General features: G+C 47.2%; 1 protein-coding gene across 4 annotated transcripts; it reads left to right on the top strand.

Annotated features, from left to right (window-relative positions):
- The first annotated feature begins 46 nt into the window (after positions 1–46).
- Positions 47–16,137, top strand: LOC311513810 (uncharacterized protein). 4 transcript variants are annotated; one of them, XM_084615920.1, is made up of 5 exons: positions 47–187; positions 7,055–7,684; positions 8,359–8,485; positions 11,134–11,247; positions 11,590–16,137. In XM_084615920.1, the coding sequence occupies exons 2-5, from the start codon at positions 7,613–7,615 to the stop codon at positions 12,636–12,638; spliced, it is 1,362 nt and encodes a 453-aa protein (XP_084472046.1). In that variant the 5' UTR covers positions 47–187; positions 7,055–7,612; the 3' UTR covers positions 12,639–16,137. The 4 variants fall into 4 exon arrangements, with proteins under 4 accessions (XP_084472046.1, XP_084472047.1, XP_084472049.1 ...); XM_084615921.1 differs by having other exon boundaries at positions 78–187; positions 7,596–7,684; XM_084615922.1 differs by lacking the exon at positions 47–187 and having other exon boundaries at positions 5,291–7,250; positions 7,596–7,684.
- The last annotated feature ends 5,206 nt before the right edge of the window (positions 16,138–21,343 follow it).

Genomic DNA, 21,343 nt, shown 5'->3' with positions numbered 1-21,343 from the left:
GCAATCCGGGCGGCTCTCCCGGGGCGCAGGAAGCCGCCTGGAGCCCCGGGGGCTGGCGGGGAGCGAGCGCCGTGAGATCAGATCCTGTGCGCGGCTGGGGGCCGCGAGCCCGGCCGCTGCCGCAGGGACCCGAGCCTGGGCTCGCCCCGGGCTCTGGAGGCAGCGGCGCCTGCGCGGGAGGGGGCAGGTACTCGGGAGAGAGCCGGGGCGGGGGGCAGGACCCCCCCGCACAAGGGGGCCGCCCCCCCCCGCACAAGGGGGCAGCCCCCGGGGATCCGAGCCCCGCCGAGGGCAGGGGCCCAGCTCGGAAACTGCTGCTCTCAGGGTCCTTCCCAGGGTCTGCTCCAAGGGGGGCAAAGTAGCGATTTTTGTCACTGGAGTGAGCGAGCCGCTGGGTTTCGGGGAGGCGCGTGTCCAAGGGACCGATGTGGAGACCTGCCCTGCGGCGGAGCCGGGGGAGACGTGCCCCCGCGTGTGGCCGCGACCCCCTTCGCCAGGAGCTCAGCGGGGCCCACAAAATCCATTCCGGGCTCTTCCCCCGCTCTGCGCCGATGAGCTGCGAGGGGGCAAGTCCTCCCAAGGCCCCGCGGCCCGCGCTTGCTTGGGCTGAGGGAGGCTGGGAATGAGAGGAAGGCTTTGATTAGGGCTCCTGGTGGCGGAATAAATCTGGGCTGGGCAAACTTTTTGGGCCGAGGGCCACATCTGGGTGAGGAAATTGCATGCAGGGCCAGGGCGGGGTGTGGGGGGCGGGGTGGTGTGCAGGAAGGGGCTCAGGGCAAGGGATTGGGGCAGAGGAGGGGTGCGGAGTGTATGAGGGGGCTCAGGGAAGGGGGTTGGGGTGGGACAGGGGGCTCAGGGTAGGGAGTTGAGGGGTGCGGAGTGTATGAGGGGGCTCAGGGGAGGGGGTTGGGGTGGGACGGGGGCTCAGGTTAGGAAGTTGAGGGGTGCGGAGTGTATGAGGGGGCTCAGGGAAGGGGGTTGGGGTGAGACAGGGGGCTCAGGGTAGGGAGTTGAGGGGTGCAGAGTGCAGCAGGGGGCTCAGGGAAGGGGGTTGGGGTGGGACAGGGGGCTCAGGGTAGGGAGTTGAGGGGTGCGGAGTGTATGAGGGGGCTCAGGGAAGGGGGTTGGGGTGGGACAGGGGGCTCAGGGTAGGGAGTTGAGGGGTGCGGAGTGTATGAGGGGGCTCAGGGAAGGGGGTTGGGGTGGGACAGGGGGCTCAGGGTAGGGAGTTGAGGGGTGCGGAGTGTATGAGGGGGCTCAGGGAAGGGGGTTGGGGTGGGACAGGGGGCTCAGGGTAGGGAGTTGAGGGGTGCGGAGTGTATGAGGGGGCTCAGGGAAGGGGGTTGGGGTGGGACAGGGGGCTCAGGGTAGGGAGTTGAGGGGTGCAGAGTGCAGCAGGGGGCTCAGGGAAGGGGGTTGGGGGGGCAGGGGGCAGGAGGGGTTCGGTCTCCAGCCTGGCGCTGCTTACCTAAATAAGGGAGGAGAGGCTGGAGGAGCAGAAGATAAGTTTCCCCGCAGGGGGAAAGTTTTGATCTTCTACTTAGTAAAAACTAGAGCAATTAAAAAAAATTAATCCGGGTTAATCATGTGATTAATCACACTGTTAAACAACAATAGAATACCAGTTATTTAAATATTTTTGGATGTTTTCTACATTTTCCAATATATTGATTTTAATTACAACACAGACTACAAAGTGCACCGTGCTCACTTTATATTTATTTTGGATTTCAAGTGTCTGCACTGTAAAAAAACAAAAGAAATAGTATATTTCAATTCACCTAATACAAGTACTGTAGTGCAATCTCTTTATCATGAAAGTTGAACTTACAAATGCAGAATTATGGACAAAAATAACTGCATTCAAAAATAAAACAATCTAAAATTTTAGAGCCTGCAAATCCACTCAGTTCTACTTCTTGTTCAGCCAATTGCTTAGACAAACAAGTTTCTTTACATTTGCAGGAGATAATGCTGTCCGCTTCTTGTTTACAGTGTCACCTGAAAGTGAGAACAGGTGTTCTCATGGCACCGTTGTAGCCAGCGTCTCAAGATATTTACGTGCCAGATGCGCTAAAGATTCATATGTTCCTTCGTGCTTCAACCATCATTCCAGAGGACATGTGTCCTTGCTGGTGACGGGTTCTACTCGAAAACAATCCAAAGCAGTGCAGACCGACACGTGTTCATTTTCATCAACTGAGTCAAATGCCACCAGCAGAAGGTTGATTTTCTTTTTTGGTGGTTCGGGTTCTGTGGTGTCCACATCAGAGTGTTGCTCTTTTAAGACTTCTGAAAGCATGCATCACACCTTGTCCCTCTCAGATTTTGGACACCACTTCAGATTCTTAAACCTTGGGTCAAGTGCTGTGGCTATCTTTCAAAATCTCACAATCTTTCTTTGCGTTTTGTCAAATCTGCAGTGAAAGTGTTCTTAAGATGAACAAAATGTGCTGGGTCATCGTCCGAGATTGCTATAACCTGAACTGTGTGACAGAATGTGGGTAAAACAGCAGGGGACATACAATTCTCCCCCAAGGAGTTCAGTCACAAATTTAATTAATACATTATTTTTTAACAAGCATCATCAGCATGGAAGCACGTCTTCTGGAATAGTGGCCAAAGCATGAAGGGGTATACGAATGTTTAGCATATCTGGCACATAAATACCTTGCAATGCCAGCTACAAAAGTGCCATGTGAACTTCTGTTCTCACTTTCTGTTGACATTATAAATAAGAAGAGGGCAGCATTATCTCCTGTAAATATAAACAAACTTGTTTGTCTTAGGGATTGGCTGAACAAGAAGTAGGACTGAGTGGACTTGTAGGCTCTAAAGTTTTACATTGTTTTGTTTTGAGTGCAATTATGTAACAAAAAGAATCTACATTTATAAGTTGCATTTTCATGATAAAGAGCTTGCACTACTGTACTTGGATGCGGCGAATTGAAAAATACTATTTCTTTTGTTTATCACTTTACAGTGCAAATATTTGTAATAAAAATAATATATATTTGGGATTTCAATTGTTAGGGGGCTTATCCCTTCACCCACTTACTTCCCTGGTCCTTCTCGCATGAACAGAGAGCAACAATACCCGAAGTCCAAAGGTACAAACAATTTGATGTTTATTGGGGTGAACTTCCAGCAAGCATGATTCCAGTTTCCTTCCTTAGTGTCCCCCTTCCCAGCTCTGACACCACAGAGCCTTACCTGTGTCCCTGTTCCCATTTCTCCCCTTAGCAAAACATGATTCCAATTTCCCCACCCCTGTTCCCATCCCCCCCCCCACTTCCTGATTGACTGCAGACTATATAGTAAAACTTGAGTTCTGCTTAGCTATACCTTAACCAATCATTTTCTTGAAATTTAACTAACCGCTACTAACATATTGTAACATGATTATTTAACCAATTATATCCCACCACCTTAATTAGTTTATACCCAGCAAAATTAATTATACAGCAGACAGAAACAATCACAGAACCAGACAGAGATTATACAGACAAACAATAGGGAAATGGGGGCTACAATGATAGAACAACACAGAAATGAGGATTTCACATTGATAAGTGAGTTCTTGCCAGACAGGATGCTATCAAACTAAGTTTCCTTTTACATCTTCTAGGCACTTCCCTTTCTCTGGAGGTGATAGGCATTATCAGGACAGGATTGTATCCTAACAGCCCAATAGCACCGTCTTTCAGTGCGACTAGTTTGGAATGTGAGGAGGTGACTGGTCGCTTCCCAGCTTATGGCTGCCTCTGCTGCTTAGCCAGCAGCCTTAGCTTAAGAACAGGGCCTCAGACTGTCACAGTAAGAGAAGGCCCTTACACCGGCAGACAGTGATTTTGATTCTCTCCTTTATACCTCTAGAACTAGCGAAGTGATAAGAATACATCTAAATTCTTAGAGTACAGGCCTTTACAGACAGGCCTGAATATCTATATCCTAACATCAATTACAACAGAGAATACAATATATATGAAAATGTAGAAAAACACCCAAAAATATTTAATTAATTTCAGTGTGATTAAAAGTGTGATTAATTGTGATGAATTTTTTTGAGTTAATCGCATGAGTTAACTGCAGTTAATTGACAGCCCTACTAAAAATGTTTGTGACCAGGGCAGGCACCGCTCTCTGGGTGAGGGTGATGCAGGAAAAAATGTTTGTCAACAGATCTTTGAGACTGGCCACTGAAACATTGTTAACTGATCAAAATCCCCTCCAAGGAGTGGGAAGCCGGCTTGTGTAGCTGGGCGATTCCTTGGGACTCTGCTGGACCTGCTCCCATTACTACCTTCTGTGATCACCTTGCCCGGGCGAGAGGACACTCCCAGCTGCTGAACAGAAAGCAGGGCCATGCTGGATAGTCTTGGCAGCTGACTTTATTTTGTTATCATTGACTGGCTCTATTGGTATCTCTCAACTGGTAGGGGGCTGGCAAGGGGTTTCATGGCTGTCCTGGTTACGGGGGCAGGGCTGGGATCCCCTCTCTTTCTTAACCTGGCATTTGGCTGCCCCTCCAGCCCTCCCCTCCCGGCTCTGCTCCCTGGGTGTATGGCCCAGATTCCCTTAGCCACGGCAGGGATGAGCTGTCCCAGGCAGAGCGAACTTTGCCTCCTCCGGAGCAGATGTTGCCTTGAGAAACCCCTGCTAGGAAATTTTCTTAAATATTTTCGCTCCTCCATTTTCCTGTTTAAAAAAGCATCACCCAGGGCTCTCTGCTGCCTGTGTGAATAGCCAGCAGGTGGTTGTGGTAACTTTCTATCCATTTATCAAATACTGCTATGAAATCACTCACAATTCAGGGCAATTGCATCTGTATCCCCCCTCTGTGGTCCATCCTGGACATCCATTTTTAGATTTCCCACTCCCAGCCATCACCTCTCTTGGGTGGAGACCCATGTCTCTCTCCCTCCTGACTGGGGTTTTTCCAGGCTGCTGTTTCCTGCCTGCACTGTGATATTCCCAGCAAGCCAGGCTATCTAAATAGGCCACTGCCTGCTCTTTGTTTTCGCTCCAGAGGATATAAACAGTATAATTGCCACTGTTATGAGTTACCACACAACCCTTTCTAAGTAGGCTTTGCAGAATTAAATCTTTATTTTTTGATGGATAATACTGTGTTGACTTTAAGCGTTGTTTTTAGATTTTTATAGATTTAAATTTCCACAGTTGTGGGAATTTGTGGCGGGGTCAGTCAGTAATTATTTAATGAAAGTTGAGATTGAAAAATTAAAGCTTGAGAACTGTTAAATCATGACTTGTCAACATGCCATGTTAAAATATACCAGGTAATATCCTTAAATCAAACCCTTCCCATATTTCAAGCAGCATTTTTCTTACTTTGCCTACCTGTAAATTTTGAGTCTAGTCAATGGAAATGTTTTTTCATTGGTTTGTATGTGTACAGTGAAGTCAACATTTAGCACTAAAAATCTAATCAGGCCAAACCTATTTATAAGCAAGCCCATTGATTCTTTAGGTGAAAGTATTACAGAAAAAACATATTATAAACAATAAAAGAATCTCCACTCATGCGAATAAGCTTAAGGTCCAACAAGGGCTCTGGGAGGAGTCAGTCCTTCAAAGTTCACCAAGGGGCTTTCCTGTGGTTACACATTTATTATAACAGCTTTAGCTCAAGAATCAGAACAACCATGAATAGTTCAGTCTTTCCTTTATACAGCTTGGGCCTTTGATCTTGGCCCCTTGTAACAGGTAATCAGCAGACAAAGGCCCAATCTTGAGGGTGTGGTTTCAAAAGCCTGGAATTTTTGCATAACTGGGGAGGGAGAACTTACATTCACTTCCCCATGATCTTTCCCAGGAAATTCACTTATACCTATTGTCCCAAAAGATCATTCTTATCTGCCACATTGTTCAATATAGTCCTTTGGTCACCTGGGGCCCAAAATAGTACAGACCTTTTGTATCTAATGGAATGGACTCCAAAGATACTTACACTTAATTCAGTAATCTATTTTGAGGATACAGTGCACCCTCGCTATAATGAACCCCTGGGGATTCAAGCCATTTGTTCAGTATAGCCAGGGGTTTGTTATAGTGAGAGATTGCGGGGGGTCAGATCCTCCGGCCTCAGGCTGGGACAGAGCTCTGAGCCCACCCGCCGTGGGCCCAGGGCCGGAGGATCTCTCAGCTCCCCACCACAGCAGGCAGGGCTGGAGGTGGGATCCAGGGAAGGGCAATATAGCGTGGGTCTACTGTATTGCAGGAAATTGCCACATCTGTCACAGTCACGACAGATTTTGCTTCTCTGTCCCCTTCAGAACTGGAGGAACTTGTGGAAAACTGTTGTCCTAAATCCTTATCCCAGGTGTGGGGAGTGAGGGAGCTGGGATGATCTGTTTAGAAGGATTCTGGCCTCATCCCTCCTGAACCACGTTTCTGGCCTCACTGAGACCAGTGTTAATCCAGGGTCACTGCAAGGAAGAACAAGGAGTGACTTCAGATTAACACATGAGGGCAAATGAGATCCGCACTGTCCCTGGGGGGAGTGGTTTCATTGGTGGCTGTGACCAGGGAGCTCTAGTTGTTACTGAAGGAGGGGGTAGGGGGCTGCTCTCTCCCTCTCTCTGCTCAGGATATTTGGGTTGAGCTTCCTGGGTTGGAAGCTGCTGCCCCCATTGTGATCTGCGAGCCCAGGCTGAGCAGCTGCTGCTCCTTGCCCAGGGCCTGTACTGGGGAGTGACCTTAATTAAAGCTTCCTCTGTGCCCCTCCAATGTCACAACTTTCTCCATGTGGTACTAGCTCCCTGTCGACATCAACTCCTGAGTCTAGGGCTGCCCTGGGGATTAGTACGGGATGGAGAAGGTCCTCACCTGGGCGGGGCCCAGAGGAACTCTAGGTCAGTGAGAGAGACCTCAGAGACAGTTGCTGGGGACAAGCATGAAAGTGACTCTGCATGAACAGCCCCTCTTAGGATCAAACTTAGTCCTGCCACGAGTGCAGGGGACTGGACTAGACGACCTCTCCAGGTCCCTTCCAATCCTTTGATTCTTCATCAGTCGTCTCTTCTCCCGTTAGCAACTGGAGGAGCTGATCCAGCCATGGGAGAGTGAATTCCCCGATCCAGAGGGACAGGGGAAAGGAGATATAGAGGAGGGAGAGACTGAAGGGGGAAGTGGAAGAAATATGTGGGAATGGAAGTCCCCAGATCTCTAGCCTATGGAGACACACTTATTGCGGACTCGCTGGGTAGATTCACTTTCCTGTTAACAAGGTGAGGAGCAGAGAGAGGGAAAGCTAGTTCCTGGCTGTCCCAGTCTCCTTGCTGGGAGAGTGTGCTGCCCTCGGGGACAATGTCAGGGGGAATCCCCCCAAAGGGATACCTTTGGGTCTGCTCTTTTCTAGCATTTGGTTCCTAGAATGTTAAAGGGAGGGTTTAAAAATGTCTCAGTGGGTTTAGTCCTGTGGGAGGGGCTGGGTCTGCACTGTGGAGGGGGGTGGAGGGAGTGATCAAGTGTCGTTTTGGCGTGACAGCATCTCGAACGTCTGGGGAAGCGTGACGTGAAATAAAGTAAAGCCTGTTCTGAAATCTCCACAATTGTCTTTCTCACCCTGACAGGCTGCAGAATAAAGCCCATGTTTTGCTCCAGCTCATCCCACCCTCCCATGGGACAAGGAAGGGAAATGGTTTCAGTGGAGCCAGTTCAGGTAGGGATTATCCAGGAGTTGCTGGACAAAGAGGGACAGTAAATATATAGGAGGTGGGAGCTTCTGGGGAGTTTGGTCTGGAGGTGGAAGGGGCAGGAAATATACAGGGTAGAGAAAGGGAGGGAGACAAGGTGTGACAAGCCTGGTGGGACTTGTTTAATTTGGAGCCTGGATTGTAGGAACAGATCCCTGAGGTTGGAGGTGGAAATTCCCTAATTTGTGAAATTGGAAAGAACCCTCCTGGACTGGGCTGGGAAAACTGACCAGACTCCCAGTGCTGGAGCCTGAACTCACTAGCCAGAGTCTCCTGTGAAATATGAAGGGGGAACCCACCAGTGAGGCTTAGGGGACATGCCTCGTCCTCTCGCACCCATCTGCTGGCAATGGGAAGGGTGTCTGGGATTCCTACCAGGGGTCCATCTCCTGTATCAACCTCTGGCTGGTAGGTGTGTGATGAATGGCAGACTGCCTTCCCCCTTTATCTGCGGGGAGTGCTGAGGGGCTCCTCTTTTTCCCCTCACCCTGATGCCTCCTGGCTGCTCTGAGTGGGGTGGGAAGGGACTTTGTTCACTGTCTGCCTCCCAGAGCTTCCATTTGATTGGCCCTGCCCCCCGTGAATAGTGGGGTTGTCAGCGCGGACGCTGGTACAAACCAGGAGACTCTTGCTCTTTCAGGGGCTGGTGACCTTCGCAGAGGTGGCTGTGTATTTCACCAAGGATGAGTGGGGTCTGCTGGACCCCACTCAGAGAGCCCTCTACAGAGACATCATGCAGGAGAACTACGAGAACGTGGCCTCGCTGGGTAAGGATTCCTGTCCCCTTGGCTATTCGAAGGGGAAGTGACGAATAAAGGTTCACTTCAAACACACAATGCAACCTCAACTCTGCCCTGTTTCAGCAACACCCCAACATACCAATGACACGCGCACTCTGCCCTCCTGTGACAGAACACTTTGGGAACAGAGCACAGGTGCATTACAGTGCAAAGCCTAACATCTCCTCTTGGCTAAGACAAAACTTGGGTTTAGGTCCAGCATAGTGAAGAGACGTTACCCACACCTGGCCTGCACTCAAATACAGAGCCCACTCCCTGCACACTATCTCAAACGTGCAAACTGTTACCATTCCTTTACCCTTGCCCCGAGAATTCCTTCTGAGTCACTGCCTTCGCTTCCCCCTTACTAAGCCCTGGATACCACTAGCATGTATGTCACCACCGTGCTGACAATCCCCCTGGCAAGAACTCATCCCTACGCACCTTTATCAAAACAACCTATAGCACTGAATTGCGGCATACTTGGTCTCTCACATGGGTCCCTCGCGGTTCACCTAAATTCACTCACAGCTCTGGCAAACTGCTCCAGTGAGTCCCTCGGCTGTTCAGTTACAATGACAGCTGACACAGTGAACACAGCTGGAGGACATGCAGATAAATGCCAATATTCAAATCTGTAGAACACAATGCAAGTAATGGCACGTTCTGTTAGTCCTTCTTTGCACCTACTACAGATCATAGATTTGAAGGCAGGAGAGGCTTTTGGGTTATCTATATAACCCTTGTGAAGATGTGACGCAGTAGGGAGGGGGAAGTGCTGACCTGGGAATGTGCCCTGGGGATGGGAGACCTGAGAGCCTGTCACCTGAGCCAGGAGGGGGAGGGGGAGGTAACACCTCTGCCCAGGAATGTGAAGACAGCCTGCAGGAGAGAGCCTGCTGGAGGGGGTTTAGTTTCAGTTTGGGGCTGGGTGGAGGAACACAGGGAACCCCAGGGCTGGGGTCTAAGCTCCCTGCTCCCCTAGAAGGACTTGACTGAGGGGTCCTGGGTGTACCCACAAGCTCTGTTTTGGACTGTACAGTGTACAGCAGTACAGTGTGAGAGAGCCCAGACTGGTGGATCGGGGGGCTCAGTGGTACCCCAGTTCCAGATGGCAGCCGTGGGGTGGGGTGGGGGGACCCATCACAATAGTACAACTCTACTCAGTGCTGGTTAGGCTTCAGCTGGAGTACTGTGTCCAATTTTGGTTACCAATGTATAGTAAGGATGTGGAGAAACTGGAAAGAATCCAGAGGTGAGTGACAAAGATGATCAAAGGGATGGAATGAAGCCCTACGAGCAAAGGCTGAAGAAACGGGGTATGTGTAGTTTGGAAAAGAGGAGATTAAGAGGGGACATGGTAGCGGTCTCCAAATACTTGAAAGGCTGCCCTAAATAAGATGGAGAAAAGTTGTTCTCTCTTATTACAGAGGGCAGGACAAGAGGCAGTGGGTTCAAACTCCAGCATAGCAGATTTAGATTAAATCTCAAGAAAAACTTCCTCTCTGTAAGAAAAGTAGGACAATGGAACAGATGCCTAGTGAGGTTGTGGAACTTCCTTCACTGGAGGTTTTCAGAAGGAGGCTGGAGCCATCTGTCTTGAATGGTTTAGACACAACAAATCTTGCATCTTGGCGGGGGGGGGGGGGAGGGGGGGGGTTAGACTAGATGACCCTTGTGCTCCCTTGTAACTCTGAATCCCTGCCCAGACCCTCTTGATTTAAAGCCTGCACTCTATTCTTTTTACTGTCTGGTTTCACTTTGTTTTACATTATTTTTTTCAAATTATTATTTTCACTCCTCTCTATCCATTGGTCAGGGCTTACCTTCCCCCACACCTCTTCCATACCCATTGTGAGCCCAGCCAGCATTGCTGAGTCCTTCTGTTCCTCCCATCACAGGACAACCCCTTCCCTGGCACAAATGTGTGCTTCCTTGACGATGTCATAGGTTGGTAGTCACCTTCCTGAGGACACGGAGGGTCTCACTCCCTGCTCTCCATCTGCAGCAGCAGACACAATCTCTCTTCCCTGATGGCTTTTTGGATCTCTGAGATGATCTCTCCTGAGTCCATGTGGCCTGAGTCTTATTTTTCATATTATCCTTTTTCAGAGGAATTAAGAGTCTCTTGCTCCTGAATTGTAGCATCTAATTCCCAAGCCATCTCCTCACACTGGGGGATTTTCATACTCCCTTCAATTACACCTAACTCGCTAGATTCCCTAATTCCTCTAAACCTGCTTTCCTGCCATTTGGTGTCCCTGAGATTCCGGATTCAGTGACATCCCTTTCCATCCCACCAGCCCATTGTTTCTGGGCCTCTCGCTCTTGGGGAGAAGCAGTTCCAGAGTGACTTCCCTTGTGGCTGGACATGTCTTCACTTTTGGGCCAGGGTGTTACTCTCTCTGGGTTTCAGGGGACCCTTTGATGATGAACAACTGGCTGTGTGTGTTCCCAGCAAAGATGGGGATAGTTAAACCCTCATAAGCAGCGTGTTCTGCACCTTTGAGCAACTGGGGAGCAGGCCCCAGAATTTTACTGCTTTAAAATGACCTGGAGTTAAAATAATGGAACTTTGTTGTGACAAATGTCCAATGAATTCACCTGATCTCACTTGTTTTCTTTCCCCTGAGCAGGGTTTCCAGTTTCCAAACCTGATGTGATCTCCCAGCTGGAACTAGGGAAAGAGCCATGGGTCCCAGACCTTCCGGGCTCAGAGGAAAAGGGGATCCTAAGATGTGCCTACACCGGTGAGGAATCACTAAACCAACTCAGGAACTGTCTGAAGTAAACAGCTGGGATTCCCTACAAAGACCTTATGAGAGCTCTGAATTAGGATTGTCCCCAGATGTCATATCCTCAGGGAAGATATTGCTCATGGTCCCCTGGCAGTAGCTTCCTCCCTGATCTCCCTTCCCCCTGAATGTTTGGTTGGGAGGTGGAGGGAGAATTGATTCACTCCTCTCTCCTATGGAAAAGAGTGTGGGCAAATTCAGTTCCTGATTTTTATATTTTTCAGTCTCTCCCGGTCTTATTTTGGTTTGCTCTCCCCTTTCGCACTCCCATTTCTGAGGTTTCTCTCTCTGTTCCAGCAGGTGATGGGCTGGTGAGGGAGAATGAGGAGCAGAAGCCTCAGCAGGAAGATGCTGAGCAAGTGGAACTATCTGGGGCATTTTTGCAAAAATCCAAAGGGAACATGCCCAGGAGTTCCGAGCAGGGAAAAACCTGTGAGAGTCAGCACAGGCCAGAAAGGCAGCAGGGCAACCAACCAGGGCAGAAAGTGGGTAAATCCATGAATTGTCAGGAAACTCATGAGGACCTCAAGGAAACCACAGCCAAGCAGAGAATCCCCAGAGGAGAGAGAAACCACATGTGCACGGAGTGTGGGAAAACTTTCAGTAGCCGTTCAAGCCTTATTACTCATCAGCGGATCCACACAGGAGAGCGACCCTATAAATGCTGTGAGTGTGGGAAAAACTTCACTCGTGGCTCAACCCTTATTACACATCAGAGAATCCACACAGGAGAGAGACCTTATGGATGCTGTGAGTGCGGGAAAACCTTCAGTCAGCGGTCACATCTTATTACTCATCAGAGAATCCACACAGAAGACAGGCCCTATGAATGCTGTGAATGCGCAAAAAACTTCAGTATGATCTCACACCTTATTAGACATCAGAGGATCCACACAGGAGAGAAGCCCTATGAATGCTGTGAGTGCGGGAAAACCTTCAGGTACCGCTCAGGCCTCATTACACATCAGAGAATCCACACAGGAGAGAGGCCCTATGAATGCTGTGAGTGCGGGAAAACCTTCAGTCAGAGCTCACACCTTATTACGCATCGGAGAATCCATACAGAAGACAGGCCCTACGAGTGCTGTCAGTGCGGGAAAACCTTCACTCGACATGCACACCTTATTAGACATCAGCAGATCCACACAGGAGAGAGACCCTATGAATGCTGTGAATGCAGGAAGAACTTCACTCGGAGCTCACATCTTATTACACATCAGAGGATCCACACAGGAGAAAGACCCTATAGATGCTCCGACTGTGGGAAAAGCTTCCATCAGAGTTCAGCTCTTATTTATCATCAGAGAATCCACAAGGGAGATAAAAACCATAAAAACTTTGTCTAGGGCTGACAAAACAATTTGTTTTAATATTTTTGCTGATTCCCACATACTGACCTTTAAGCCTATTTGCACCATTTGTCATCGTGGTCTCTCAGGTCCTCCCAGCTGAAAGGCCTACTTTTGACCTACCTTTTGGTCAACTCCTTTGTCCTATGACAATTGTATAATCATAAGACAGCACTGAATGATGCAGGTTTGAATAGATCAGAGGGGAATGTGTTGGGAGAATCTATTATTCTGATTTTGAATAATAGATGCATGGGGAGGAGGTGACCAGCCCTCTGTGGAGAAAGAAGTGGTTTGGGACTATTTAGAAAAGCTGGATGAGCACAAGTCCATGGGGCCGGATGCATTGCATCCGAGAGTGCAAAAGGAGTTGGCGGATGTGATTGCAGAGCCATTGGCCATTATCTTTGAAAATTCATGGCGATCCGGGGAAGTCCCGGACGACTGGAAAAAGGCTAATGTAGTGCCCATCTTTAAAAAAGGGACGAAGGAGGATCCTGGGAACTACAGGCCAGTCAGCCTCATCTCAGTCCCTGAAAAAATCATGGAGCAGGTCCTCAAGCAATCAATTCTGAAGCACTTAGAGGAGAGGAAAGTGATCAGGAACAGTCAGCATGGATTCACCAAGGGCAAGTCATGCCTGACTAATCTAATTGCCTTCTATGACAAGATAACTGGTTCTGTGGATGAAGGGAAAGCAGTGGACGTGTTGTTCCTTGACTTTAGCAAAGCTTTTGACACTGTCTCCCACAGTATTCTTGCCAGCAAATTAAAGAAGTATGGGCTGGATGAATGGACTATAAGGTGGATAGAAAGCTGGCTAGATTGTCGGGCTCAACGGGTAGTGATCAATGGCTCCATGTCTAGTTGGCAGCCGGTATCAAGTGGAGGGCCCCAAGGGTCGGTCCTAGGGCCGTTTTTGTTCAATATCTTCATAAATGATCTGGAGGATGGTGTGGATTGCACCCTCAGCAAGTTTGCAGATGACACTAAACTGGGAGGAGAGGTAGATACGCTGGAGGGTAGGGATAGGATACAGAGAGACCTAGACAAATTGGAGAATTGGGCCAAAAGAAATCTGATGAGGTTCAACAAGGACAAGTGCAGAGTCCTGCACTTAGGACGGAAGAATGCCATGCACCGCTACAGACTAGGGACCAAATGGCTCGGCAGCAGTTCTGCAGAAAAGGACCTAGGGGTTACAGTGGACGAGAAGCTGGATATGAGTCAACAGTTTGTCCTTATTGCCAAGAAGGCCAATGGCATTTTGGGATTTATAAGTAGGGGCATTGCCAGCAGATCGAGGGACGTGATCGTTCCCCTCTATTCAACACTGGTGAGGCCTCATCTGGAGTACTGTGTCCAGTTTTGGGCCCCACACTACAAGAAGGATGTGGAAAAATTGGAAAGAGTCCAGTGGAGGGCAACAAAAAGGATTAGGGGACTGGAACACATGCGTTATGAGGAGAGGCTGAGGGAACTGGGGATGTTTAGTCTACGCAAGAGAATGAGGGGGGATTTGATAGCTGCTTTCAACTATCTCAAAGGGGGTTCCAAAGAGGATGGCTCTAGACTGTTCTCAGTGGTAGCAGATGACAGAACGAGGAGTAATGGTCTAAAGTTGCAGTGGGGGAGATTTAGGTTGGATATTAGGAAAAACTTTTTCACTAGGAGGGTGGTGAAACACTGTAATGCGTTACCTAGGGAGGTGGTGGAATCTCCTTCCTTAGAAGTGTTTAAGGTCAGGCTTGCAAAGCCCTGGCTGGGATGATTTAATTGGGGATCGGTCCTGCATTGAGCAGGGGGTTGGACTAGATGACCTCCTGAGGTCCCTTCCAACCCTGACATTCTATGATTCTATGAATTATCAAATGCAACCTTCTCTGGATTTTCACTTTATGTGAAATTGAAAGTGTCTTTTACCTCTTACGTGATGTGAGTTTTTCCTCTCTTTCCTGAAGGCCGTTTGGGCATTAGTTTTGTTTGACAGAATGTAGCTCAGATTATTGGGAACTTTGAGACAAATAACCAGCTGCTAAAATACTCATTTCTCACTTTATTTTAGCTTTTCCCCCACCCCTCCATGATGACATGGAGAAAGTTCAAGTGCAGTTCAGTAAAACAGGAGAGACTTCAAGTTATTGGACATGATAGCACAGAAACAGAAGTATTCTTATAATGCTCCAGTATGAAATGGTGAACAGCAGCACACCCCAAATTGTGCAACTAACTGAAGTAGCTGCATATGATCACAGTGTTGTTCAATTGCTTAGGTCAATATTGTCTCAGATAATACCTGGAGAGAATTCCACAGTAAGTGATTCAGGAGGAGGCAAAATACCCATGTATTTGGTTCCCAAATAGTTGAGACCCAGTACCTACAAGATCTCTTAACTAATCCTATGATTTGGGACATGTTGTCCCTAACTACGTAGATGTGGAGGAAACAGAAGTGGTGTTTTTGTTGAACTCACTCTTTGTAATGCAAATGTGTATCATATTAACTCAGTGTTGAATGTGACATAGCTGCAGAAAAATAATTACTTTCAAATTGAACCCCCCCCCCCCCACCACCACCTTTGGTAGATTACAGAGATTCTGATCCAGGCCTGTATCTAGTTCCTAACTTCGATCTGTGCCAACAGATTAAAGAAACAAACTTGGCCATTTGTCACTAACACTGCTAAAATTTGGAGTGGTTTGGTAAAGGATTCTACTCCAGAGAAGTGTAAATTTGCCCTGACCAAGGCCAAGGATTTGGCAAAGAACTCAGGTCAAAATAGCAGGCAACTAGTTGTTGGCGTTCACACCAGAGAAGAAAGCTATGGTGAACTATGGTCCAGGTAAAACATCCTTCACCAGTGTAGTGGCATTGACTACAGCCTCAAGGGATGCCATAGCTCAATTGGGAACAATTCTCCTTTACCATTTGGATCCAGAGTTTCACGAGGCAAAGAAAGAAGCAGTTGGTGCCTTCAGAGGACATGCCTTCCCATGGATGCCAATCTGGCTGCTTTGTTGGACACTGAAGACTTTTATGCTATTCAAGTGCTGATAACCAATGAAGGAAATCAATGTCTCAGCCTCTAGATCCAGACTGAGTCCGATTACATGAATGCTGACTCCTGATTCTAGGCTTTTGTTTCTTAGTTTTGCTCTTGTGTCTTATGCATTTGCATCCCTTCTCATCCCCCTCCTGCTACTTTGAAAGATTAAAATGTGGGGAAATACAACAGAGGTACTTGTTCTCATGATACAAACTTCCCCACATAGCTCGAGATCCCCTTCTGCGAACACTCATGGCAGAAGGCCCAGCGACAAAGAAACTCACAGAAGTGGCAGGCCCCGATGGTGGGGTAAACTACAGCTTTACACAAGGGTTCACTTGGTGGAAGTAGGGATTAAAGGAAACCTAATGTGTATGATAAGGGTGTGCAATCTTTGATCCTATTGCTGTTACCAATGGAAATGAAATTAAATATGAAGTTAATTATTGGTTAATGAGTAAAGATTAATTATATGATCATTGAAATTAGATTGGAAAACTGAAAGTTACAGCTTTTCTTTTTGTTAGTAATATAGGAGATTTGATGATTTGACTAAATTGATTACTTGATTCCTGTACAATATCATTAACTCCAAGTGCAGTGATAGCATCAGTCAGCCACCAGGAGGAGCCAAAGGGCAAGTGAAGGGAGACCAGAATGAAAGAAAAGTCTTGGATTTATTTTTTCCCCTCAATATGTTCTAACAATTTGATTTTTTTTTTTCTCATCAAAAAACGCTTCATGTCCAGGGCCATCCCAGAGCAGTGTAAAGCTCTCAGGACAAGCTCGATTTGATGAGTTAAAGTGCTGATGGACAGAGCTGACAAAAGGACATACAATAATTAAGATGATGAAAAATAACCAAGTGTAATAATATTTACTAGGGCTGTCAAGCAATTAAAAAAATTCATCATGATTAATTAATTGCACGATTAACCAACAATAGAATACCATTTATTTAAATATTTTTGCATGTTTTCTATATTTTCAAATATACTGATTTCACTTACAACACAGAATACAGAAAGAAAAGGAGGACTTGTGGCACCTTAGAGACTAACCAATTTATTTGAGCATGAGCTTTCGTGAGCTACAGCTCACTTCATCGGATGCATACTGTGGAAACTGCAGAAGACATTATATACACAGAGACCATGAAACAATACCTCCTCCCACCCCACTCTCCTGCTGGTAATAGCTTATCTAAAGTGACATGGGCTATTACCAGCAGGAGACTGAGTTTGGGGGGAAGGGGGGTGAGAAAACCTGGATTTGTGCTGGAAATGGCCCAACTTGATTATCATACACATTGTAATGAGAGTAATCACTTTAGATAAGCTATTACCAGCAGGAGAGTAGGGTGGGAGGAGGTATTGTTTCATGGTCCCTGTGTATAGAATGTCTTCTGCAGTTTCCACAGTATGCATCCGATGAAGTGAGCTGTAGCTCACGAAAGCTTATGCTCAAATAAATTGGTTAGTCTCTAAGGTGCCACAAGTCCTCCTTTTCTTTTTGCGAATACAGACTAACACGGCTGCTACTCTGAAACAGAACACAGAGTGCACAGTGCTCACTTTATTGTTATTTTCAATTACAAATATTTGCACTCTAAAAACCCAAAGAAAAATAACATTTTTCAATTCACCTAATACAGTTACTCCTCCCTTAATGTCATCCTGGTTAACGTTGTTGATCAATTAGAGAATGTGCTCGTTTAAAGTTGCACAATGCTCCCTTACAACATTGTTTGGCAGCCACCTGCTTTGTCCGCTGCTTGCAGGAAGAGCAGCCCCTTGGAGCTGGTGGGCGCCTGGAACCAGGGTGGGCCAGCAGCCCCCCCTGTCAGCTCCTGTAAAGTTCCCTGTGTGTCAGCCACCCAGTAGGCTGGCAATGGCCAGGCAGTTCAGGTGTCCCTCCCCCCACTGCCATGTGCTGCTCCTGCCCTGTGCCTTGGAGCTGCTCCTGGGAGCCTCCTGCTTGCTTGGAGGGGTTTGGGGGGGAAGAGGGGTGCTAGTGTCAGGGTGTCCCCCTCCTCCCCACTGCTCCTTTACCCCATCTCCACAGAGCAGTGGGGGGACACAACAGGGCTCAGGATGGAGGGAACTTGCTGATGTACTTAAAGGCAATGTACTTAGAGCGAAGTCAGCATACTTAAAGGGGCAATGCGCATCTCTCCCTCCCTCCTCTCGCTCACACACCGTGTGTGACTCTCGTTCTCTGCCATGTGGTCCCCCCACCTCCATTTTGCTGCTGTGACAAAACTCTGTCCTTGCCTCCGTGGGTCCCGCGTTTCCTGGCGGATTTCACTAGCCTCAGAGGCTCACTGTGACTCTCCCCGTAACCCTTCTCTCTCTAGAGACAAGGGTCACAGTCTACTGAGCCATTTCACTTATCCTGGTACCAGAGATTTGTTTAGCCTGGAGCTAATATATCTATCTCCCACTACTTTTCTATAGCCAGCTGGCCTTGCAACGTCACACTGCATACAGTATTAAATTGTTTGTTTAAAACTTATACGTGTGTGTGTACACACGTACGTGTGAAAAATAGTCTTTTGTCTGGCAAAAAAAAATTTCTCTAGAACCTAACCCCCCTCCCATTAATTCTTATGGGGAAATTAGCTTTGCTTAACATCGTTTCACTTAAGTAGCATTTTTCAAGCACATAACTACAACATTAAGTGAGGAGTTACTGTACAAGTACTAATACAATATTAGTCCTATTTCTTGTTCAGCCAATCGCTCAGACAAAAGTTTCTTTACATTTGCAGGAGATAATGCTGCCTGCTTCACAACATCACCAGAAAGCAAGAACAGGCATTCAAATGGCACTGTTGCAGCCAGCGTCACAAGATATTTACGTGCCAGATGTGCTAAAGATTCATATGTCCCTCCATGCTTTATCCACCATTCCAGACAACATGTGTCCATTCTGATGATAGGTTCTGCTTGGTAACAATCCAAAGCAGTGCAAACTGACACGTTAATTTTCATCATCTGAGTCAGATGACACCAGCAGAAGGTTGATTTTCTTTTTTGATGGTTCAGGTTCCATAGCTTCCGCTTCAGAGTGTTGCTCTTTTAAGACATCTGAAAGCATGCTTCACACCTCGTCCCGCTCAGATTTTGGAAGGCACTTCAGATTCTTAAACCTTGGGTCGAGTGCTGTAGCTATCTTTAAAAATTTCACATTGGCACCTTCTTTGCATTTCGTCGGATCTTCAGTGAGTGTTTTTAAAATGAACAATGGGTGCTGAGTCATCATCCAAGACTGCTATAACATGAAACGTATGGCAGAATGCGGGTAAAACAGAGCCAGAGACATGCAATTATCCACCAAGGAGTTCAGTCCCAAATTTAATTAATGCATTTTTTTGTAACGAGTGTCATCAGCATGGAAGCATGTCCTTTGGAATGGTTGCCAAAGCATGAAGGGGCACACGAATGTTTAGCATATCTGGCACGTAAATACTTTGCCATGCTGGCTACCAAAGTCCCATGCATCACTCTCTGATGACATTGTAAATAAGAAGTAGGCAACATTATCGCCTGTAAATGTAAAACTTGTTTGCCTTAGCAATTAGCTGAACAAGAAGTAGGACTGAGTGGACTTGTAGGCCCTACAGTTTTGCATTGTTTTGTTTTTGAGTGCAGTTACCTAACCAAAAAATAAATAAATCTACATTTATAAGTTGCATTTTCATGATAAAATGATTGCACTACGGTACTTGTATGTGATGATCTGAAAAATACTATTTCTTTCATGATTTTACAGTGCAAATATTTGTAATAAAAATATGAAGTGAACACTGTACACTGTGTTGTAATTGAAAGCAATATATTTGAAAAATGTAGAAAAACATCCAAAATATTTAATACATTTCAATTGGTATTCGATTGTTTAACAGTGCAATTAATCACAATTAATTTTTTTGTTAAATCACGAGTTAACTGTGATTAATTGACAGCCCATATGTTTACCTAGTAAAAGAAAACAATACCTTCATTTATTTTGAAATTACGAATTTCAAGCAAATAAAGTATTAAGCAAATAGAAAATAGTTTGCTCAGTCTGTGACTTTCTAGGACCTCCATGACTTCTGCAGCTTGGGTGGCCCCCAAGCCAACTGCACCTGCCGTTGCTGGGGCAGTCTCGGACAACCATGCCCCTCCCCCCAGCAGCAGCAGGAGTTTGGGTGTAGGAGAGGGCTGAGGTAAGGGAGGGGGTGGGGGCTCCACGGAGTCAGGTAGGGAGCCTGCGCCAGTCCCAGCTCTGGGGAGGGAAGGGCTGGCGGGCAGCCCATGGGCTCCACAGCCACCCTCCCCCCTGAGCACCCACAGCACAGTCCCGCTGCCCCCCGTACCCAAGAGTTAGTCAGGGGTATATAGTACAAGTTATGGACAGGTCACAGGCTGTGAATTTTTTACTGCACATGACCTGTCCATAACTTTTTACTAAAAACAGCCGTCACTAAAATGTAGCCTTAGTCATAGTCCAGTGTCTGGGTGACTCAGTCTGGAGCTGGGGACCTCAAGTCTTGTGACTCAAACTTCCCCTGATGAAGTGAGCCCAGCCTCTCCAAGCTCTGCTCACATAGCCATGAGCATGTGCAGACACACTCAGCAAAGTTACATGAATGCTTTCCCTGGCATTCCTGAACAGATACAGAACCCACCTCATAGCCCACAAAAGCTTATGCTCCAATAGGTCTGTTAGTCTATAAGGTGCCGCAAGTGCTCTTTGGTTTTTTTAGACTTTTAATGAGTTTACCCTGTTCGAGGGGGGGGTGTGTGCACACGCGCGTGTGTCCTGAGCAGCATAAGATGTGCATTTCTGAGTTGCAAAGCTGGGGCTGAGGGCTACGAGATGGGTTCTGTATCTGTTCAGGAATGCCAGGGAAAGCGTTCATGTAACTTTACTCAGTGAGGGACTGTCCTTCAGGATAGGTTATAGATCCTTGATGATGCACTAAAGAGGTTTTAGTTGGGGGCTGAAGGTGACAGCTAGTGGCGTTCTGTTACTTTCTTTGTTGGGCCTGTCCTGGAGTAGGTGACTTCTGGGTACTCTTCTGGCTCTTCAATCTGTTTCTTCCCTTCCTCAAGTGGGTATTGTAGTTGTAAGAATGCTTGATAGAGATCCTGTAGGTATTTGTCTCTGTCTGAGGGATTGGAGCAAATGCGGTTGTATCATAGAGCTTGGCAGTAGACAATGGATCGTGTGATGTGGTCTCGATGAAAGCTGGAGGCATATAGGTAAGTATAGCGGTCAGTAGGTTTCCGGTATAGGGTGGTGTTTATGTGACCATCGCTTATTAGCGCTGCAGTGTCCAGGAAGTGGATCTCTTGTGTGGACTGGTCCAGGCGGAGGTTGATGGTGGGATGGAAATTGTTGAAATCATGGTGGAATTTCTCAAGGGCTTCTTTTCCATGGGTCCAGATGATGATGTCATCAATGTAGCGCAAGCAGAGTAGGGGCATTAGAGGACAAGAGCTGAGGAAGCGTTGTTCTAAGTCAGCCATAAAAATGTTGGCATACTGTGGGGCCATGCGGGTACCCATAGCAGTGCCGCTGACTTGAGTCCATCAAAGGGTAACATGCCCCAGCCTTCATTAATCTGAGAAGAAATCCTTGAACACTTCAGTCAAATCACACTGG

The sequence above is a fragment of the Lepidochelys olivacea genome (genome assembly GCF_965140295.1).
Source record: "Lepidochelys olivacea isolate rLepOli2 genome assembly, chromosome: 27".
Lineage (NCBI taxonomy): Eukaryota > Metazoa > Chordata > Testudines > Cheloniidae > Lepidochelys > Lepidochelys olivacea.
This window is presented reverse-complemented; position numbering and strand designations above follow the sequence as displayed.

What these genes read in the sequence shown, in the direction of transcription:
- LOC311513810 (XM_084615920.1), top strand. Translation starts at nt 7,613, where the DNA reads ATGTTTTGCTCCAGCTCATCCCACCCTCCCATGGGACAAGGAAGGGAA. An exon ending in TTTCAGTGGAGCCAGTTCAG is followed by an intron (nt 7,685 to 8,358) that starts GTAGGGATTATC and finishes TTGCTCTTTCAG; the next exon opens with GGGCTGGTGACCTTCGCAGA. An exon ending in CCTAAGATGTGCCTACACCG is followed by an intron (nt 11,248 to 11,589) that starts GTGAGGAATCAC and finishes TCTCTGTTCCAG; the next exon opens with CAGGTGATGGGCTGGTGAGG.